The sequence below is a fragment of the Battus philenor genome, unplaced genomic scaffold (assembly GCF_028537555.1).
Source record: "Battus philenor isolate CCGP_79_NKW_IND1 unplaced genomic scaffold, ilBatPhil1.0.hap1 SCAF_10, whole genome shotgun sequence".
NCBI lineage: Eukaryota > Metazoa > Arthropoda > Insecta > Lepidoptera > Papilionidae > Battus > Battus philenor.
In genome coordinates this window covers 6322506-6342017 of record NW_027181662.1, presented here as the reverse complement: position 1 = coordinate 6342017, position 19512 = coordinate 6322506, and the positions used below count along the sequence as shown (strand labels likewise).

The 19512-nt window shown below is 30.6% G+C and overlaps 1 protein-coding gene across 1 annotated transcript in view; it reads left to right on the top strand.

Moving 5' to 3' along the window:
- Positions 1-5687: 5687 nt before the first annotated feature.
- Positions 5688-19512, top strand: part of Sol1 — a 365472-nt gene continuing 351647 nt past the window's right edge. The window contains exons 1-2 of the mRNA XM_068770529.1: positions 5688-5795; positions 6110-6182. Of these exons, the coding sequence (XP_068626630.1) occupies positions 5688-5795; positions 6110-6182 (181 nt within the window). The remainder of the gene's footprint in view (positions 5796-6109; positions 6183-19512) is intronic.

Genomic DNA, 19512 nt, shown 5'->3' with positions numbered 1-19512 from the left:
TTAGAAATAATAAAGGATTTTTTTTTAAAGATGTAATTAATACGATGTGATATAAAAATGTAACTTTCAAGCAAGATTCATTAATTTTAAAATTTCTTGCTAATTATACTAATATGATCAAGGATGGAAAGTTTAAGCAAAATTCTAAGGGAAACTTTGTAGCAAGTTGTCGCTTGTTCGCCGCTGAAAAATTTTGTTCATGATATTTATGAACATTATGTACTTAAATAGTGTCCCAAGTTTTGAGAAGAAACCGAAGTATGCTGTAGAAGTGGAGAAGTACCTAAATGATAAATTTACAATGCAATTTGCTTGCTCGTGTGCTACAGTATCTTTCAAAGTTAAATTGTAAACTATAAGCATAAAAAGTTTTCACATTGTAAATGTTATGAACACAATAAACGTACTTGCAGTCAAAAATCTCCAGTTTTTACGATGATATTAATTTCACCGAATTTCGAATAAGTAATTCAAGGTTTTTTTGAAGCGATATAAAGATAATAAACAAAGGATGTCAAACGTGGTAGCCAAACTACCTTGTTGAGGTCGTTAGAAGATGCTGCTACTAGCCGGTCGGTCCTATTGGAAATCTTTGGAGCAGGCTAAAGTACTGCCTGTTACATCCTACGAATAAAATGATATGTAATATAAAATATTGCTAAAGCAATGTTCGCAAATTCAGTACTAGGTAGATTTTTTTATTTGTTGACTTGGTTGTCATTACGACTTCGACGTACCATCATATTATGCTATAAATATAATGTTTAGGTTTTAGGTTGATATTTTTATCTTCGTACATAAAATAACATTATCATTATAAAAAGGTAAACTATTTTTAATAATATACTGTTATACAGTAAATGAATTTTAATAATTTATGCTAAGTCTACCGTCGTATAATAAGTATTACTCCATTTAAATGGGTGCGCGCCCGCCCGTACGTTTAACGCTTGTGTTGTTTTATCTTATGGAACCAAGAGAGAAAAAATAGATCACTAACGATAAAATAGCTATTCAGATTTTATGTATAAAGTATGTCATTAAAATGTCTTCTGTGAAGTTGCACACATTGTTTATAACGGAGCCTTGTGTTCGTCGTGGAATTTGCGTTAAACAAAGTTATTTTCTTTCAGTTTTTAAAGAATTTAAACTTAAAATGATGGAACTTCAGATATTTTTTTAAATTTTCATAAATAATATCTCTTGGAAGACCTAATGAGGATTCTCTTTTCCGCGATGAAAGTTGTGAATTTTCACGTAACTACTTTTGAACCAGTTCAATTTTTCGGGTGTTCTTGAAGATCGACTGCATTCTGGCTGTGTAGTGTGAGATACGCCAAATCTCTATACAGAGGAACGAATTTAATTTCTACTTGGTCTAAATTTACATTTGTCGAATAACTTAAGTCATTTAAAGGTTCTATTGTAATGACACATGCCTGTGATTAGTATCACGCTGATTATCACGTGACAAGTAGACAACTAATGATAGGAGTAAAATTAGCCATAAAAGTAGTAATTACCAAATTTATTCCCAGGTTGTTTTCTACATAATGAACATTCCGACTCTTACAGTAGTCTTCGTATAAATACATACTTAAATAATATATTAGTTGCATTAATGATTGGAATTTTCGAAGGTTTTTAGCAATATCTATTAGTTTCATTGCTTAATTTGTTTTTCTTTTTGTTAAAATAAGGTAGTCTAATAAAGAATTTATATTAAAACATTATATATACTAATGTTTAAAGTCAATAAAATCTGAAAAAAAAATGTCTCGCATTTTCATACAAAACCACCTAATGCATGGATTTTCTAATATAATTAGATATTAATTATACAAACCAATATAGTTTTAATTACGTTAAAGTGATTATCATTATGTAATGCATGTTTGTGACAAATTCGGAATTGATAATATAAAGTGAGTTCAGAATATAGGAGGGACCTTACAATTGTTTTAAAATAACTTATTGAATTGAGTTCAGAGTCTTCTCAGAATTCCGTATATTCGCCGTATGGGTGCAGGGTCCATCGTATTGTAGGGAGAGGAGCCAATGAGCCCTCCTTACAATGTATTGCCATTCACGTTCACCGACTAGACTATTTTCCCTACCTATCCAACTTTGTATTATCTCAAATTTTTCGAACAAGAAGCCGACTACATAGGTGTTCAGCAATTAAAGCTTTAGGCAAAATGCAGTGTTATAGAGTAATGAACTTTATTGGGGATAATGTATAATTCATTTGTTAGCTAAAAGCTACATCTATTTCAAATCATCCTGAATATAATGGTCGCTCTAAAATTTGTAGCACTAATTAATTTTTTCAATTAGAATGCTACAGGCCAACAACTTCTGGCTATAGATAATTTTATTCTGTAGCAGTCCGTATTTTAAAAAAAGCCTATCCTTCTTATTATATCATTATTTTATATATTATTTCTAAAACAATTGATTTTTGAATAAGATGTACCATAAATTAATTAACATCAAATAGGCTATACATTCACTTTTTTAAAACTATTAATCCTATTTTAAACCATTCTGTATGTAATTAGAATAAGAAATTAAAGCAACGTTTTTACCTTTAAAGTATTTAATATAATTATTTTTATTACTTGAAATTATAACAAAGAATCGTGATCACATTTAGTAAAATCCATTAAAACAATTTAACTGCTTAAATTTATCTGTGATGCTTTAGGCGTTTTTAATTAACTTTTTTTGGATGTTGGATGTCGCGATTTTAATTATTTGACTGTAAAAGGGTAATGCAATCCGCAGAAAATACTAATTCACAACGTGACTTAGTATTGTTATTCTGTGCGGGAGATAATCTGGCCACTGTTTTTCCGCTCTTGTCCGTGGACTGATTTTGAAGTTCAGATTATCGCGTGCATTTCGTTTGTTGTATGCGATGAAAGATTACAAATTATTTTTATTCTTTTGTACTCATTGTAATTTTAGATAGTCACAGACATAAACATACATCATCTTTTGCCTTGTACCTTAATGTACAGGTATGATACGCAGTAACATTATAGTTCGCGTATAGTTTTTTTTTAACATCATAATTTTATCCGAAGGATGTTCACAGCTGGGCAAAGACCGCCACCACCTAATTCAAATCGTAGAAAGTGGCCTGTATTCAGTGTTTTCTGACGACTTAAACAGGGTCTTCTGTCCACTTTTTGTGCTGAAGTCGTAAGCAATTTGTTAATAAGCGAATATCAGAAATGATACAAGTCATATCCAGAGACATTAATATACATTTTAAAGAAGTATTTCAAATTATTCAGCTTATTACACCGACATAATTAAATTTCTAATTTGGTTTATAATTTAGTATATAAGATAAAGTTAAAACGGAGGTAAAGCTATACAAACAAAAGAAGATGATAATTGCTAGAATAAAAATTAGATCTTGACTTATGATACTAAACTACTCAAAACAAAATAGGGCCCACCGCAACTTTGTCTCTAATCGTGTTTATAAATAACACATATACTAATCATTGACAAAATGAAGCACTACCACTTCTAGCACACATGTTTATTAGTTCATAATGATGTTTTAACCCTTAATTGCATGACTTTTATTTATACTTTTAAAAAAAATGTTTATCTTGCAGATAAGTACACTAAAATGCAAGGCAAAAAAAAATTAAATGTATATAATATTTTTAAGCTTACTTTTTAAATAAACCTTATGTTGCATATATACAACACTATGCATTTACTCTCTCATTTTACGTTTAAGTGGTATGTTGCAGTTTTACATCATTATGCATTTAAGGGTTAAAAGTTAACTTTTTTGTTGATTTCCAGTGGGTAGACAAAAAAGTAAAGTGCTTAAATTTATCCATTTCTTAAATTTTCAATCGTTTGTGTTCTCAGTCTTGCTTTAAGCGCAATACTTTGATCACACTTTTATATAGAGCCCTTACTCATCTATGTATTTCAATACAGCAGCCTATACCGTAACACATTTACTTACATACATTGTATTAAATAAAAATAAATAATATATATATAATATATTCGATACCGTCGGTATCGTGGAAACTTAAAATAAACAACTAATGGTTTTTACTTTCTAAATCTCAATTGATTTATATAAATATCCTTGTTAAAAGTAATTGGAAATACTTTTCGAAAATGTACTCACATGTATTCAATTATGTTTACGCTAACATTATTTCGGAATATAAGGAGAAATAAACATTACCCGTAGTAATTACCATTGTAAATTTTGGCTCGAATCGGGGGTGGTATAACTAATATTTCATTTCGCATTGCCGTCGAGCACAAAGCGCACTTTTAATGCAATTTGGTGGCAGCATTGTACCCAAGAGCTCGTTGTGGCATTTTTTACGTGGACAGATTCCGTGAGCAGCGGGAAAAGGTGTCAAGAATATTAATAGTCACTTAGCTTTAATCTCAAACAGTGAGAAGTTTAGATGAACACTATTGTACTACTATTGTACGTGGAAAATAATAAAGTTTAATATTTATACATTATACTTCCTACGTTATGTTACTAACGATCCTTAAGCTATATTTAGACACATCACTTGCAGATAAACGTAGACGGTAAAAGACCACATAGATGATTACCTATCGATCTTACCAAGTCAAGACACTGACTAGAGTCTATATTACAATTGCTCTGTGAAAAGCAAAAGATAGGATGGTATGGAAATAGCTTGTCATAGATTTTGTGAAGGCTTTTCAACACGCATACGCACCTTTAGAAATGAATTAGCGACATATGAATTTCAAAATCACGAGTACAGACTAAGAAAAAGATTGTCTATTTACGCTAGCGTTGCTGGAGTTTCTTCTACCTTTTTCATATAAATTTTTTCGAAGTACTAGTAATATAAGTATTAGGACGTTCACCCAATAATTGAAAGATATTCCACTGAAAACTAGTGAAGTAAAAAATGTTAAATGGCAAAGAGGATTTTTTCTTTATAAATAAATGGTCACAGATTTTTAAATGTTTCTGATTTTAGAATATTTTACTTTCCCAATTCAAAAATTACGTCATGAACTTTGATATTTTAAAGTATATGGCAAATAGAGTGAAGTATTTAGATTTGCATTGCAGCATTTTGGTTTGTATCATTACCTATGATTCGGTTACCTAGTATTTGATTTCTATGACGCCTTCAAAAACCTAAAACGCTGCTTATACGCTACTGCTGGATAGAAAGACCCCACTTACTACTCTGTACTACTTTGTGGGATTATATTACAAAACGAACATGAATATACAAAATAACATTAACGTTATAAAATGATAAAGTGGTCACTGACATACCCGTCTGGGCTTTTGTGGACTTTTCACACATCACGACGCATTTCGAACCCTCGTAGAATTAATTTGGGGAGCTAAATCTGTCATTAGTTTCTATTAAATTTGGGCTCTTCTGGCTTTATTCTTATGGCAGACATAACTGATCACCAAATTAACTATAATGTGCTCCATTTAAGAATTTTTTTTCCGATGAGGAGAATCCTTTTTTCGATCTTGCTGCTGCCAGGACATCAAAAGAGTTATGTCAGACTCCCATCGCCAGAATCCCACGGTTATGTTTTTGCGCTTGTTGTCTAGACTACGGGAAAGATTTCGCATTCTATTGTTAAGTTAGTTTTAATGACACTGGCATTGTGCTTAGATGACTTTGGTCATAGCTTCTTATTCTTTAGGCCGCACTCTCACTGCTGTTGAAATGTCTTTTGCAAGTCCCGCGGGTTCGAAGTGGCAAGGTGTATTGAGCGCTTACGTATGATCTTCTTTAGAGTAGCAAAGCTCGAGGGATTCCGGGGGAGCTCTGGCTCGGGATGCTGCATACTACTATTTCACCGGATGGGGATTGTATTGTTGGGGTTTCATATTAAAATGATAGGGCACTTACGTTTGTTAGGCCTCAACGTATCAGCAGCGTACCACTTCACTTTACTACGTAGACCATAACGGTGTGTAGAAATAGGACTGAACTAATCATAATTAAATAAAACACATAGATCCTAAACAATGCATCTAAAATTATAACAAATTAAAAGCCAAAAAACTAACATAAATTGTATTCTCTTACAGCTCTCTGCGACATTGCTGGTTCTCGTTCATCTTTCGATGAACGTTTTGGAAGAAGGACTGGCGGTCAATCCAAGTAAGTTATTTTTTTTATTCATTTATGTATATATACACAAAAGAATACAGCAAATCCACGCAAAATGAAAAAAATACAATATCTAACAGGTACTTTTTTAAAATTAATAAATGATTAATGTAAAATACCTAAGTGTTTATAGCATTATGAAGAAAAACACTACTTTATATTATTCTGTACATTACATTATAATGAAAATTAATTAAAATATTGGTAAAAAAATTTAAATGATGAAAGTTATAGATTTCTATACGTACTGTAACTTCTCGTTGTTTTAGAAAAATAAGTAAGCAGTCGATAGATTATTGACACATTATTGTTAGGTATTATTTTTGAACCTTCAATAAGTAGATCTTGTTTGATTGGTTTACTTACAGGAAAATCGGAACTGATTTTAAGCGGCAATACTTACATATGTAGATCTGAGAAAAAGTGAAGTATTTTGTAAATATAGATTAGGTGCTGCTATTGTTCCTGTGTCAAATGGCAACCTTTACAACGTATGAAGGTAGCAGAACGTATGTAATTCATTTGTACTCTGTATAAAATTTGGGGGAATCTTATAATATACATAATAAATTAATGCACCTTAAAATTTTTTTAATCGCCATTTGAAACCTTAGTCGTCTTATGGCAGAGTCCTTTTACATTGGGCTAATAGTTCACCGTAAAATATTACAGCGACTTATTAATCATAAAATATGATTAACTATGATCGTCATTTCGAACCAAAGGCATCTAATGCTTGACTTAGATCTCTCCCATTGATTTGCATTTAGATCTATTATAAGCGGCCTGGATACACCAGGTTCTTCTGGTATTAACGAGGTAACTGTGGTTACTGTCTGGTGTAACATTTATTTAACTGCATAATATTACCAATATTAAGACAAGACTTTGAATAGAGAAATAAAACAAAATACAAGAAGAGGTCCTGAAGTGGATTGATGGATAGCCCATATCAATCGCATTCATACAAAGAGTACCCTTATCGGGAATTGAAATCTCAATATTTTATCATAAGTTAAAGATATGACATATCATTACTGCATAAGTTTTTAATACATTTCTTTTTAGAATTGCATACAGAGGTCACCCACAGAATATTCAAGAGTGGGTTGAAAAAAGAAAACTCGACCGAAAGAGGTTTATATAAAAATAACATAAAATGTTTACGTCGGATTTTACGTCTCCGTCCCCGCACTAATGTATGTTTGTTCATTCGATGTTGACGAGTGTAAATAAAGTGGATACCGACCTTCGTTAGTACAAAGCCAAACAAAACGATCATCGTTCAAATATCTTCCTTATGGTTAAACTAGTACGACTCTTCTTAGATTAAACCACTTATTCTAATGTACAAAAGTGATTATGGTTCTACGTATTAAAGAACCCTTGTAACAGAGAATTAGTCAAGAAATTCGTTCATGGCTGTCGAATTTTTGAAGAGGAATTCGAAATAGAAAGACCAACTTTTGTACTTCGGAAAATATTCGTAGATTTCATTCAAAACCGTTCGTAAATAAACTTTCAATAGAAATATTTCAAGACAAAGTTTTCTACTATTTACTTTCTTTATGAGTAGAAAGTACTAGAAAGTAGAAGAATCATAACTTTTTGTAACATTTAGGCTTTTTGAAATACTTTTCGATATAATTCACCTCACAATGTTTTACTTTAAAATCAGCTTTAATAAAATATTTAAATAAATTGTTACATCGTGTAGATAAACCAATTATGGTAGGGAATTAAAATAGGTTTTTAGTTCATTTATTTATATTATATATATTTTCATAATTATTTTATGATGTTGTTAAACAATTGGTAGCGTATGGCTCCCTATATATGGCACTAACGAACCGCAAGTCTGTAGAAATTTGAAAGAAATTCGTTACTAATAAAGAAAAAAAAATTACTAATATTGCAACCGCATCGAATCAAAAATCGAGATTGAGTTTATTTTAACAAATACCACGCTACAATATTGTAATACATCTTAGTTGTCATTTTAGACATAGTCCTCCCTTAAAGATATCTATAGGGGAAAAATCATAATTCAGCCTCGGCAGGCGGGTTGGCAAGTTGGTCGTAGTGTGGTATTGCAGTACGCTAAGGACACCGCCGCCTGTCCTATGGAAATTTGTTTGTGAGCAGTGGAAATTCTGTATAATTAATCCATAAAGTGAGAGTTATATAATAAGACTGTATGCTGAAAATCGAACCCGTGATCTACATTCGCAAATCTCAGTCCCCTGCTGAGCTAACACTGCTCATATAAACACATTATATCAATCAATATACCAATATTCTTATACACTAGTTTTATGCATTAAAATTTTGTTTATTCTCAAAAAACTTATGTCTGTATTAAGTAGTTATACGATTTCCTTTACAAATCCTCGGTTATTAGTAAGAAAATATTTCGTTAGACAATGCCTCACGTGAAATGGGTATTGAAAATTTTAGTGCCGAAAATAAATATTCTGACCGAACGCACGGAAAATTGTACTCGTACCATTTCTACAACTCACAAACGAACTAGGTCATTGGATAAAAAAGAAAATTCCCTAACTATACGGAATGTAAAAAAAAAAACACATATGTAAGCCGACGATAATTTTTTTGAAACCTTTTAAGTTCATCATCTGCATTTCAAAAATTATTTATTTTCAAACAACTACTTAGACATGAAAAAATATATAATGATATTAAAATAATGTGTTATAACGTATAAACATATAAGACTTAATTAATTATGTTCATGAACTGAAATATACACATATTTTATGTGTAAGAAAGAAACATTTTGGTATATTAGTGCATGAAATGTAAGCGAATTTCAAGACAGGAAACATGAAAATATATAAAAAATTCGCAGTGTCGTATTTTGGTATGCAGAGGATGCTGCTGCCTATCTCCTGAAAACTTGTTTGTGAGCAGTTTCGATGTTACATAAATATTACACAAAGTATGCACATAAATATATGTTAGTATGTATATATGTATATGCACGACACTATAATTCATTTACATGAAAGACAGATTAGATTATTATCATTGAAGCCATTTTAGTCACAAATATTAATGGTCTTGGCTGATGCTAAGAATATCGCAGTTCATTTTTAATATTTTTTTTACATATTTTCGTTCTTAGACATTTTAGTCTACACCAACAAACTGCTCTTATATTTTTATTGATTTATTTTTTTGTTAATCCGTGTCATACATTTCATAATGATACAACAATTAGGTATTTTATATTTTAAGACGGGTTACTTTTAATTATTTTCATTTTAATTTACCAGAATATACTTTGAAGTTTTGTTATTAATATAAGAGTCGCCTGAAACGACATAAGCTTTCTTAACCTTATTCCATAGTTCTCTTGTTGACCAACTTTCAGGTTGTAATCACTTCATCTTTTGACCGATCTTTCTCTAGTTCTTTTCATAAAAAAGAAATAAAGTTTGGCTTTCGTTTTTTTACGCATAAAATAACTGTTTACCTTGGTATAATTATTAAATAAAATTATTTATTATATTTGTTACAATTACTTATATATTTTTTTTGATAATTTTATTTAGAATGCGAGTATTTTCATTAACAATTTTTTTATGTTTATGTCCTAAGACAAAGTTTTCGTCAGATATACCGGTTACAGTAAATAATTATTAGTATTAAGTAGTATTATTTTATGATATATCTGGTATATTTTCTCATCATGTTAAAAAGAAAAATGAACATAAGTTGACATCTGAAGTTCTGCCATCATAGTATCATAGCGGGAGGAAAGGATTGAAATGATTAATAGCGACCGTTTCATAGGACATAGCCGCTCGCACGTTACGTAACAAAAGGTAAGTTCTCAAATTTCCTGTGTTCGTGATGGCGACATGTTACTCTGAATACTTGTTATTGATGTAATATAGTAGTACCATTACGGAGTAATGTATTGTCTATTTAGACTATATTACTTTTAGATATCCCAAGGAAATTTTTTATTGGAACCTTTTGATTTTAATATATTGAATTGAAGTTTTCTTTTCTTTATGTATTATAGAATATCCTATGGGATTAGGAACTTCACTAATTGTAAACGATACATATATATATATATATATATATATATATATATATATATATATATATATATATATATATATATATATATATATATATATATATATATATATGTTAAACTTTGTATGGTAAGGGGAACAAAACCTTTTTTTACGATTAAAATATCTATCGAATAGCTGCACTTCGTGGACTATAGGGTATTTTAAAATTTATAATCGCGCGTCAATGGACCCCATATTACACATTAAAAATATTTCGCGTGATACCATCAAGCATTTTTTTTTGTATAAATTGAACCTGTACCTGAAATGTGTGTATGATACTGTTGATCACATTTTTAATTCGATTTTGATAACTTCTTCAAAAATATGAAAACAAAAACAAATAATTACGATCCAACATTTATCTAAAACACAATTTACGAAAAGCAAATTGTTCGAAAAGTTTTTACACCTAATAAAATTTATAAAGTTTATGAAATATGAGTACAAAGCTTTCGCGAATTAGAAATTAAGAAGAAAACAAAATGGATTAAAGCGTTATAGTAATAATCTCGAAAATTCCATCTCCGTAAAAGGTCGTTTTTTTGTTACAGTGAGACAGAATCTCCAGCGGTAATAAGCGAGAGTGCCTGGTCGTCGTAAAATTAAATATGAATGTTACCATATAACTACTTTTTTTCCATGGAATTGTTGGTTCTAATCCACTTCTCTAGTTGCATTTATTCGTCACGTTTCTTTTTACATGGACTTTATCGCAAGGTGTTTTATATTGTTAGTCTGTTCTGTTAAAATTATATGTGAATAAAGTGAATTCACATAGTTCAAATATGTAATGGTGAATCGTAGTCATTGGATAACTTTACAAATGTCCATGGCGCATAATTACAAGTACATATAGATCATCTGTTTTATTATGTACTAGGTGACTTAACAAATGTTGCGCTCTTTTTTTATGTGGGGAAATCCTATATGAGGTACTCCTCCGCTACTGGGGCAATGAAAGGATTATGCCAGACAACAGACCGGACAGATGTCTAATAAATTTAAACAAATCTGTTTCGTAGTGTAGATTGTTACGCTTTTTAATATATAACATTTAAGTAAGAAAAGGAGCAACATTTAGTCACTTCCGCACATGCAGTGGTAGTCGTGCACCAAAGTGCACCGCCCGCCAGCCCGCTGATAAATGCGTATACGGCAAACAATGCGAATTACCCAACTGACACCATTAATTCACAAAACACGTGTTTCACCTCTCCACGGGGCATCTTCAGGAGTCACGTTGCACCGATTAGTGCCAAACACAGAGAGCATTATTTTGATTATCTATTTTGATTAACACTTTACACGTACCCTTGTGATTTATTTATCGACGTTGGTAATGCAAGTTACACTGGGAATTGTATATTTTTTTTTATAGGAACATTTTACAAAATATTAGGAAACTAGTAAAAAGTAATGAATGAAGTTGGTAAAGTCGCTCTGAAGTTATGGCGTGACCAAGAGAAACATGGATTTATTTCTATATATGTAACACTGTGATCAAAAAGTAAGGTGAATTTGTTTATAAATTGTAATTATAAATTCTTTATTTGTACTTCCAAATAAATTTCATCTCCTTTAAAGTAATCCCCATCCTATAAAACATATTTCAAAACAGTCGGATTAGTATTTTATTTTTTTTTATTTTTTTGTATAGCCTTCAATAACTTCGTCTATTTGGTTTTTTCTTCTCATTTGTGTTAAAACGGCTTCCCTTTTTGAATTTGCTCAAAAGTCAGAAGTCGCACGGAGCTAAATAAGGCGAATACGGTGGTTGCGGAACGAAATTTTTCTGAAAAAAATTAATTATTTTGGCACCAATCGAGACTTAACTTATTTGAGACACAAAAATCCTTCAAAAAGGTTTAGGCCTAGCCAAATGACGTTCCAAACAGATGCTTGGCAAATGTTATAGACAGTCCTACCAATTTTAAATGACAGTTTCCATAGTGTAAATATAGGTAAAGAAACTACTTAGGTCTTTATCTTTATATTGTTTACATTGTTTAAACACAAAACAAACTCTAATAGAGGCAGGTGGAGAGAAAAAAGTTATTATTTTACCATGTTATTCGTATATTCGACTGCGTAAACTATCTTACTGATTTGTAGCATACCGATGGTCTAATAATATTTTATTCCGTCTTTTGTGGGTAGATGCAATGTTATGTAAATTGCAATGTGTACCGACCCACGAATCTAACCCGCTATCTAAAACTGGGAGCCAAAACCGTCAAAAAAAAATCACTGCTGCTCCTTAATTACGTCCAGTGTTTTATAGTTCAATTTTAGCTTCTTTAAAAAAAAAAGCTTGAAGTCTTTGGCATTCTTTTCTCTTATTGAACTAATCGTTATAAATGATCGTATCCCATTGAAAGTATAAGTAATAAATCAATAAATATTTTTTTCTATTTAATATATATATATATATATATATATATATATATATATATATATATATATATATATATATATATAAACTAATTACAATGATATCTATAATTGTAATGTAATAGTAACCTTAGTTTACTAGACTTTTTACGAAACTGTTTTTACGGGGTCTTCATAGCACGTTTGGAACTATTATTTATAGAGAACCTCAACTTGATTTTAGTTTCCATCTTCTAGTATTCTTCTTATTACGTGCTAATAAGAAGGTAGAGATGATCATAATAAAAATAAATGTAATAAGACATCTAACTTTGGAAGCCATTATAGATCAAGAAAAGAGAATCGCCATTAACCATGAGTATGTGTGATCATAGTTGCTAATGTATTGTCGTTTGGCGTATGATAAATAACAAAGGACGAAATATTGGCATGTTCTTCAGTGGATATTCATGGATCAAAACATAACGAACAACGTGATTACATCTTCCCGACGAGCATAAAAGGTAACGAGATTGTTCAGTCGTACGTAGCAAGAACGGCAGCACACAACGTTTAACAACTACCTGTATAGGAGACAAGCAACTAACATTTTATTTTCATAAACTACATTTTACAATAAGATTTGTCTTTCTTTTATCATTAGTTTTAAAATAAATTATTTTAATTTCATTAAATTTATGATAATTTGTTTTATGCTTTTTTCTAAATTCAAAAAGGTTTATAATGTTATACCTGTCAGAAGTTGCAAACGTTTTATTTATGCCTTTGAAGTGATTTACCTCTCGGACTTCAAGTACGTTTCGTTAATGGTATACGATATATTTATATCGTATACCTCCTTCACTAGTTGAATTTCTCTTTGCTGACAGATACACGGTTCGTAAGTAAAACTACACCTTCTACTATTTTATACCACGTGTCCTCGTTGATTCTTAATAGTTTTATTCCGACATCGACATTAGTAGCCACGGGCAATGTACTACCAACGCCATCTATCGGCGCTGTCCGAAGTAACAGTCTTTCAGCTATATTAAACCGTCATTATAGGTCGGCGGAAGAAGTTGCGTGCAGGTGTGGATGTTCTAGGACTAAAATAATAATGATGTTTAACATGGCGTGTGTCTTCTGTGTATTAAGCTTATGTACTTCGATATGTGGTACGGATTTGAATTTATAGATTTTTCGTTGCTCGATTTTTCATTCAATCTTGCCAGTGGCTACGAGAAACATACCTACGATATTTTTAGGCAATGTGATCAAAATACTCAAGGACCGATGTTAAGGAACAAATTAGAACCTAGTGAGCATTTGAGTTTCTTTAGTAATAAAACGTTGATTAATTTTGTCATCCAGAAGATACGCACATCTTCGTCGATAAACAGACACATACAATTATTAGTGGGTAGTTTTATTTTTCTTCGTTATATGTCTCTATTAAACAGGTACAGGGAGGTACCCCTTTTATACTTTATATTTCAGTTTACCAAAATTCAAAGTCTTGTGTTATATTACACAATCTTAAAAACATTGACACATAAGTTTTAAGACTCTAAGCTAGTTTTAGACCGTACATTGTTATTCTAAATTTCGCTTGAAGATTTAACTAAATAGGGTGTAGTTTACTTTGACGCGATATGTTAAACACAATAAATTTAATTTTATTCACGAGTAAGTGCCGTAAATTATGAAAAAAAAAAACTAAAGTTTGCTTAGTAAAATTGTAACAACAAATTGCTTTTCGTGATTTAGATTTCATAGCGTAAAGTGTTGGTCACGTTTCTGTTTGTGTTTGTTTTGTTGTTACATTTTACTGCAGTCTTCAGTTCAAAGAACTGAAATAGCTTATCTTTATTTGTGCATGCTACGTGTATAATTTTAAATTCACTAAAACTAAAGCATGTACAAGTTTTCTGATAAGAAACATGCTAGCTGTGAAGTTTTTTTTTAATTCTTTTTTTATTTTGTGTATTTTGTTGTCATATATTTTTATGTTTACCGGTTCGAGGTGAAAGAGCAAGCCTGAACATGTTTACAATAACTAAGTTCAAGGGATCCTTTAGAATTTACTTTATTTTCTTGCTGTATTAGCCATTTAATAATGCTATTTATCCGCTAGTATTTACATCTGTTCTAGATGTAAAGAGACAAGAATCTAAACTCTAAAGGCTCTAAGCGCAGAATTTGATACAATAGTTAAGTCAGAGGGGTGGGATCTTCGGCTTGAATAGAATGCTGCAAAGCTTTTGGATCGATAAGGCGAATAGTCGATATAAAATGAACGTTACAAGGGCGAAATGAATCTTGTGAAATTGAGACGTCTTCGATGCTATTTATGGGTGACCGGTAGTGCCCAACTATGATCAGTTGTCCGATGATCGGACCTATTAAGGAAGTACGGGAAGAATTATAAAAACTAACTATACTATAAGGAAATTCACTCTTTAGAAAACTCCGAGAGCTACATTTATATATGAGTGAGGGACAACGATCATTTGGTTGTCTCGTATTTGGAGGATTTTGATCTGCCCACGAAATAGAGATAGGAATTCGAATCGAAAAAAGCAACATCGCCTCCCTACTTGGTGGCGATAAACGTCGCACCATATTTCTAAGAATATGCAGAGTAATAATACAATGCAATAAATAGCAACAAGACTAAGTTACGATAAGGCAGGGAACGGAAAGGCCGCACTTTTAGTGATATTTAAGTTATAGTGAAATAATTATAATAAAAAAATTGTCAAGAAGTAAATAGCATCAGTGTTTTCGATATAGGAAAATAAGATAATAGACGTAAGCCATAATTTAATAACAAAATGTGTGAATGAAATGAACTAAAACCAAAATCAGCCATAACTTGCGAATAGAGGTGAGTGTTGTAAGATGATGTCTGAAGGCAATGCAAAGAATGTAAAGAATAATAAATACTATGAAGAAAGAAGCTAGAAAAAAAGAAAATAAATTAAAAATTATTATGAAAAAAATTAAGCTCGTGTAAAACTCCCACACTTTTTTATTGATTGACGTTGAATTTTAATAACAATACCCACCAAAACATATAACTCAGTACAGTTATATCATTAAAATTTATTTCCTTTAAGCAAGTTGGTACTGATCGCGAGATTAAAATTATACCGGCAAACATTATTCTGTCTGTTAATACAATGGAATAAATTCATTTATTTCAACGCATGCGTTCCCATTTATTAAATGCACATTGACAAAAAAGACTCTGTATTTCGTTTCTCACGTCTACCTATTTTTATTATATAAAAGCGTTATTAATAAAATAAAGCATTTTGTTTATTTAATAACGAGACGGACCCGTTCAGACTATGAACCACATCAACTGACTGCGTTTTGTAATGTCTAGTTTATTTATTTGGAAAATAATTTTAGAAACCTTTTAATCAATTTTAACAAATTCTATAACGATTTGCACAATAATCGTTTAATTGGTATAGAAGTTAATAAGTGACAAAAACGAAGACAGTTTATAAATCTTAATTAAGAAACATATGTGGCTTAGTTTTCAGATTAAATTTATTATTTAATTAATTAACATACAAAAATTAAACCTTTTCCCTCACACTTACAGCCATACCTAGAATCACTTATACAAGCTTATACTATAGAAAATCTATATACTATGCTTGGTTCACTCACTTTTACACATCATTATATTATTCATACATTCTCTAGCACAAACCCATGTCTGTATAGACGAACACCAGTCCGCAACAAATTACGACGTTTTATTAAAGTAAATGATTTTTGTGAACTTTCGTATAAGTACTGTAATTTTAATAGAGATTTTTAATTTTATTAAGAAACTTCATACAAAGCTCAAACTAAAAACAAACTAAATTTTACTTTTTACGCATGCAGATGAAACAGATAGTATAGTACAGACTAAAAGTGACATACATAAAATTGTAGAACTTTCTCATGTTGACCAATAGTACAAATAATACAAGTGCCTCGAAAAGTCACTCTAATTTTACAATATTATATATTTACTTTACATCGGCCCAATTTAAATTTAATTTATCGTGTGTACTTATGTAACTTCTCTGAACTAATTAGCGCAATAATACGCAATCAAAATTATCTTATAACATCACATAATTTGTCATATACATTTGTTAATAATGAAATAAATAGTTTTAATTCTATATTCCCATCATAATTTCAGCAGTAAGACTCTCTGCTGTACATAGGCCTCTTACTGGATATACATTCAATTGGATCGTTTGGAAAATACTTGTATACAGTGTCTTTTGACGACCTTAATTAGGTTGTCTGCCTTCATTATACGAGTATGTCCTTAACAGTAAATAGTTAATAATTTACTTGGCATTCGAATGTAATGAAAAAGGTTTTTTTAGGAAAGCAAGGTGTTACAATATACTCGTGTTTTAACCCATAGACGTCAGTACAATGCTTGGGTCTCCCCCAAATATCTATGGGTTAATATACCATAATCGCCACTGGCATGCGGGTTGACGATTGTAGTAGGGTATTATAATATGCAGAGAACGCTGCTGCCCACATTCTAGAAACTTGTTGAACAGTGGTAATCTCATATTATTAATGCAAAAAGTGTAAATTATATAAGATTTCATCTCGGGAATTAAACTTGCGACCTGCTATCACAAGTCTCAGTCTTTTACCGCTGGGATAATACTCTACAAAAACAATATAGTGATACATATTAATGGTTATCAATTGATATCCTATCAGTTTACACTGCCCGAATTTTATCCGAAAAAGCGTGGAAACAATGAAGTTGCAGATATACGGATTCGTTGCGAGTAATATCAGTTAACCAAGAGTACTCTTTCATAGAGTTACAGCACAAGAAGTTTCAATCGTATTTCACTAGTCTTTCCCATAAAGCTTTAGGTTGAATGCTCGACTTCGCTTCAAGCGAGATCAAAAGGAAGCCTTATAACGCTGGGGAAATAGTTTCAATTAGCAATGGTTTGTTCTTAAGTAAAACCTAGATTACGGTCTCGAATAGTGCAGTCCAAGCCGAATTTATGATACGCTTTTCTGGAAGTGGCTGTAAGGAATGTCGGTTTTAAATCGTATAGTAGAATTTTGGTTTGCGATTTTTTGGTCCAAATCTTTTCTATAGGATTCTATAGTCCAAAGTCTAGAGTTAGAGTTTAGTCTAGAGTTCCTCGAATAAATTAACTTTACAAGTTTCTTTCATTAAACATGATACCTCTCACAGATTTTCTTTTTTTTCGTACTTTCTTAATAAGTCAATATATGTTACATTATGTTGATATGCCTTTTGTATCGGTTACCGTTAAATTAATTTGTTTTTTATTATATTTATATTAGATTTTTTTTAAATTCTAAAATAATCTATTACATTAACCTTTTAAAAATGTTTCTTTGTTACAAATCTTAAAACCATTACTAAAAAAATATAAAATTTAATACTTTTTAAGCTGTGTTACCATTTTAAACACATTTTTAGAAAGGAAATAATAAAAAACTGTAATAACAAAATTAAAAATTGTAATAAGTAGACCGTATTCAAATACTAATTAGTTATAAGATTAGTAACTAAATGAAAAAAATCTGAAAAAATTATTACCTTAGAAAAAAAGACAGCCGTAAGACGGTAGAGGTTAAGATGGCGAAAAGAAATACCGTCCTAAGAAAATATACTGTAAATTACACCGTAGAAGATTGAACGACTTAGGCCGTCTGTGTCCGTCTCTAAACAAAAATTAGCTATTTTTATATGTAATATATATACACATATATATATATATATATATATATATATATATATATATATATATATATATATGTATATATATATATATATATGTATATGTATATATATATGTATATGTATATATATATATATATAATTAATAATCATCTGAACAGCTGAATATACCACATATTTAGCTTTACGCATATAATAGAAGTATTTCAACGTACGTTGAATAAAGAATTTTTTATTTTATATTTGAATATCAAAAAAACTTGTTATATTTTAATTGAACTCATTAAAGATCAGATTAGAATAAATTAAACGATTAAGTCATACACTTTAAGTTAACTATATAGATACGAAAGCAGTAAGTGAATATTTGGAATTAGAATAATACAAATATTTTTTCGCTAGTATTTAAAAAAATGTATTAATGGCAAAATACGTTGACAACCAATACACGCGCTATCCCGGTCCGAAATAAAAAATGCACGAGAGAAATTGCAAGTAAACTTAAATATTCTGTTACAAAATTAGAACGGAACAACATATCAGTAGCCGTCACAGTACATTTAACTTCTACACCTGAGCAAACGTATCTTCAAAGTGGAATGGAATAGCCGTCGCAATGTCTTTTCATGTCATTTATAGGTATTTATTGCCTTTGAAAAAAAAAAACTCATACTAGTTTAAATCGGCAAACGTTACTAATATCATGTGTTTGGTCTATGAACTTTTTCTGACTTTAATGCAAAATATACTTACATAGATTTCAAGGTGATCGGTCGAAATGTATAGAAATTAAAAAGTCGCAGCGCTAACTGGTGGCGACTTTCAATCATGGTGATAGCTCATAAACATTTTAAGTTGAACAATACATATACGCAATGATTTTACGGTTAGTGGTAAGATAGTTTTTTATATCATGTTTTCGTACATACGAACGCCTTCCAAAGGTTTAGATTCCTTTAATAAATCATTGTAATACGTATATTATGGTTCTCATATATATATACATACAATAGTGTTATATCGTTTTTATACTCATTAATGTCCAAAGGCGTTTGAGAATTTT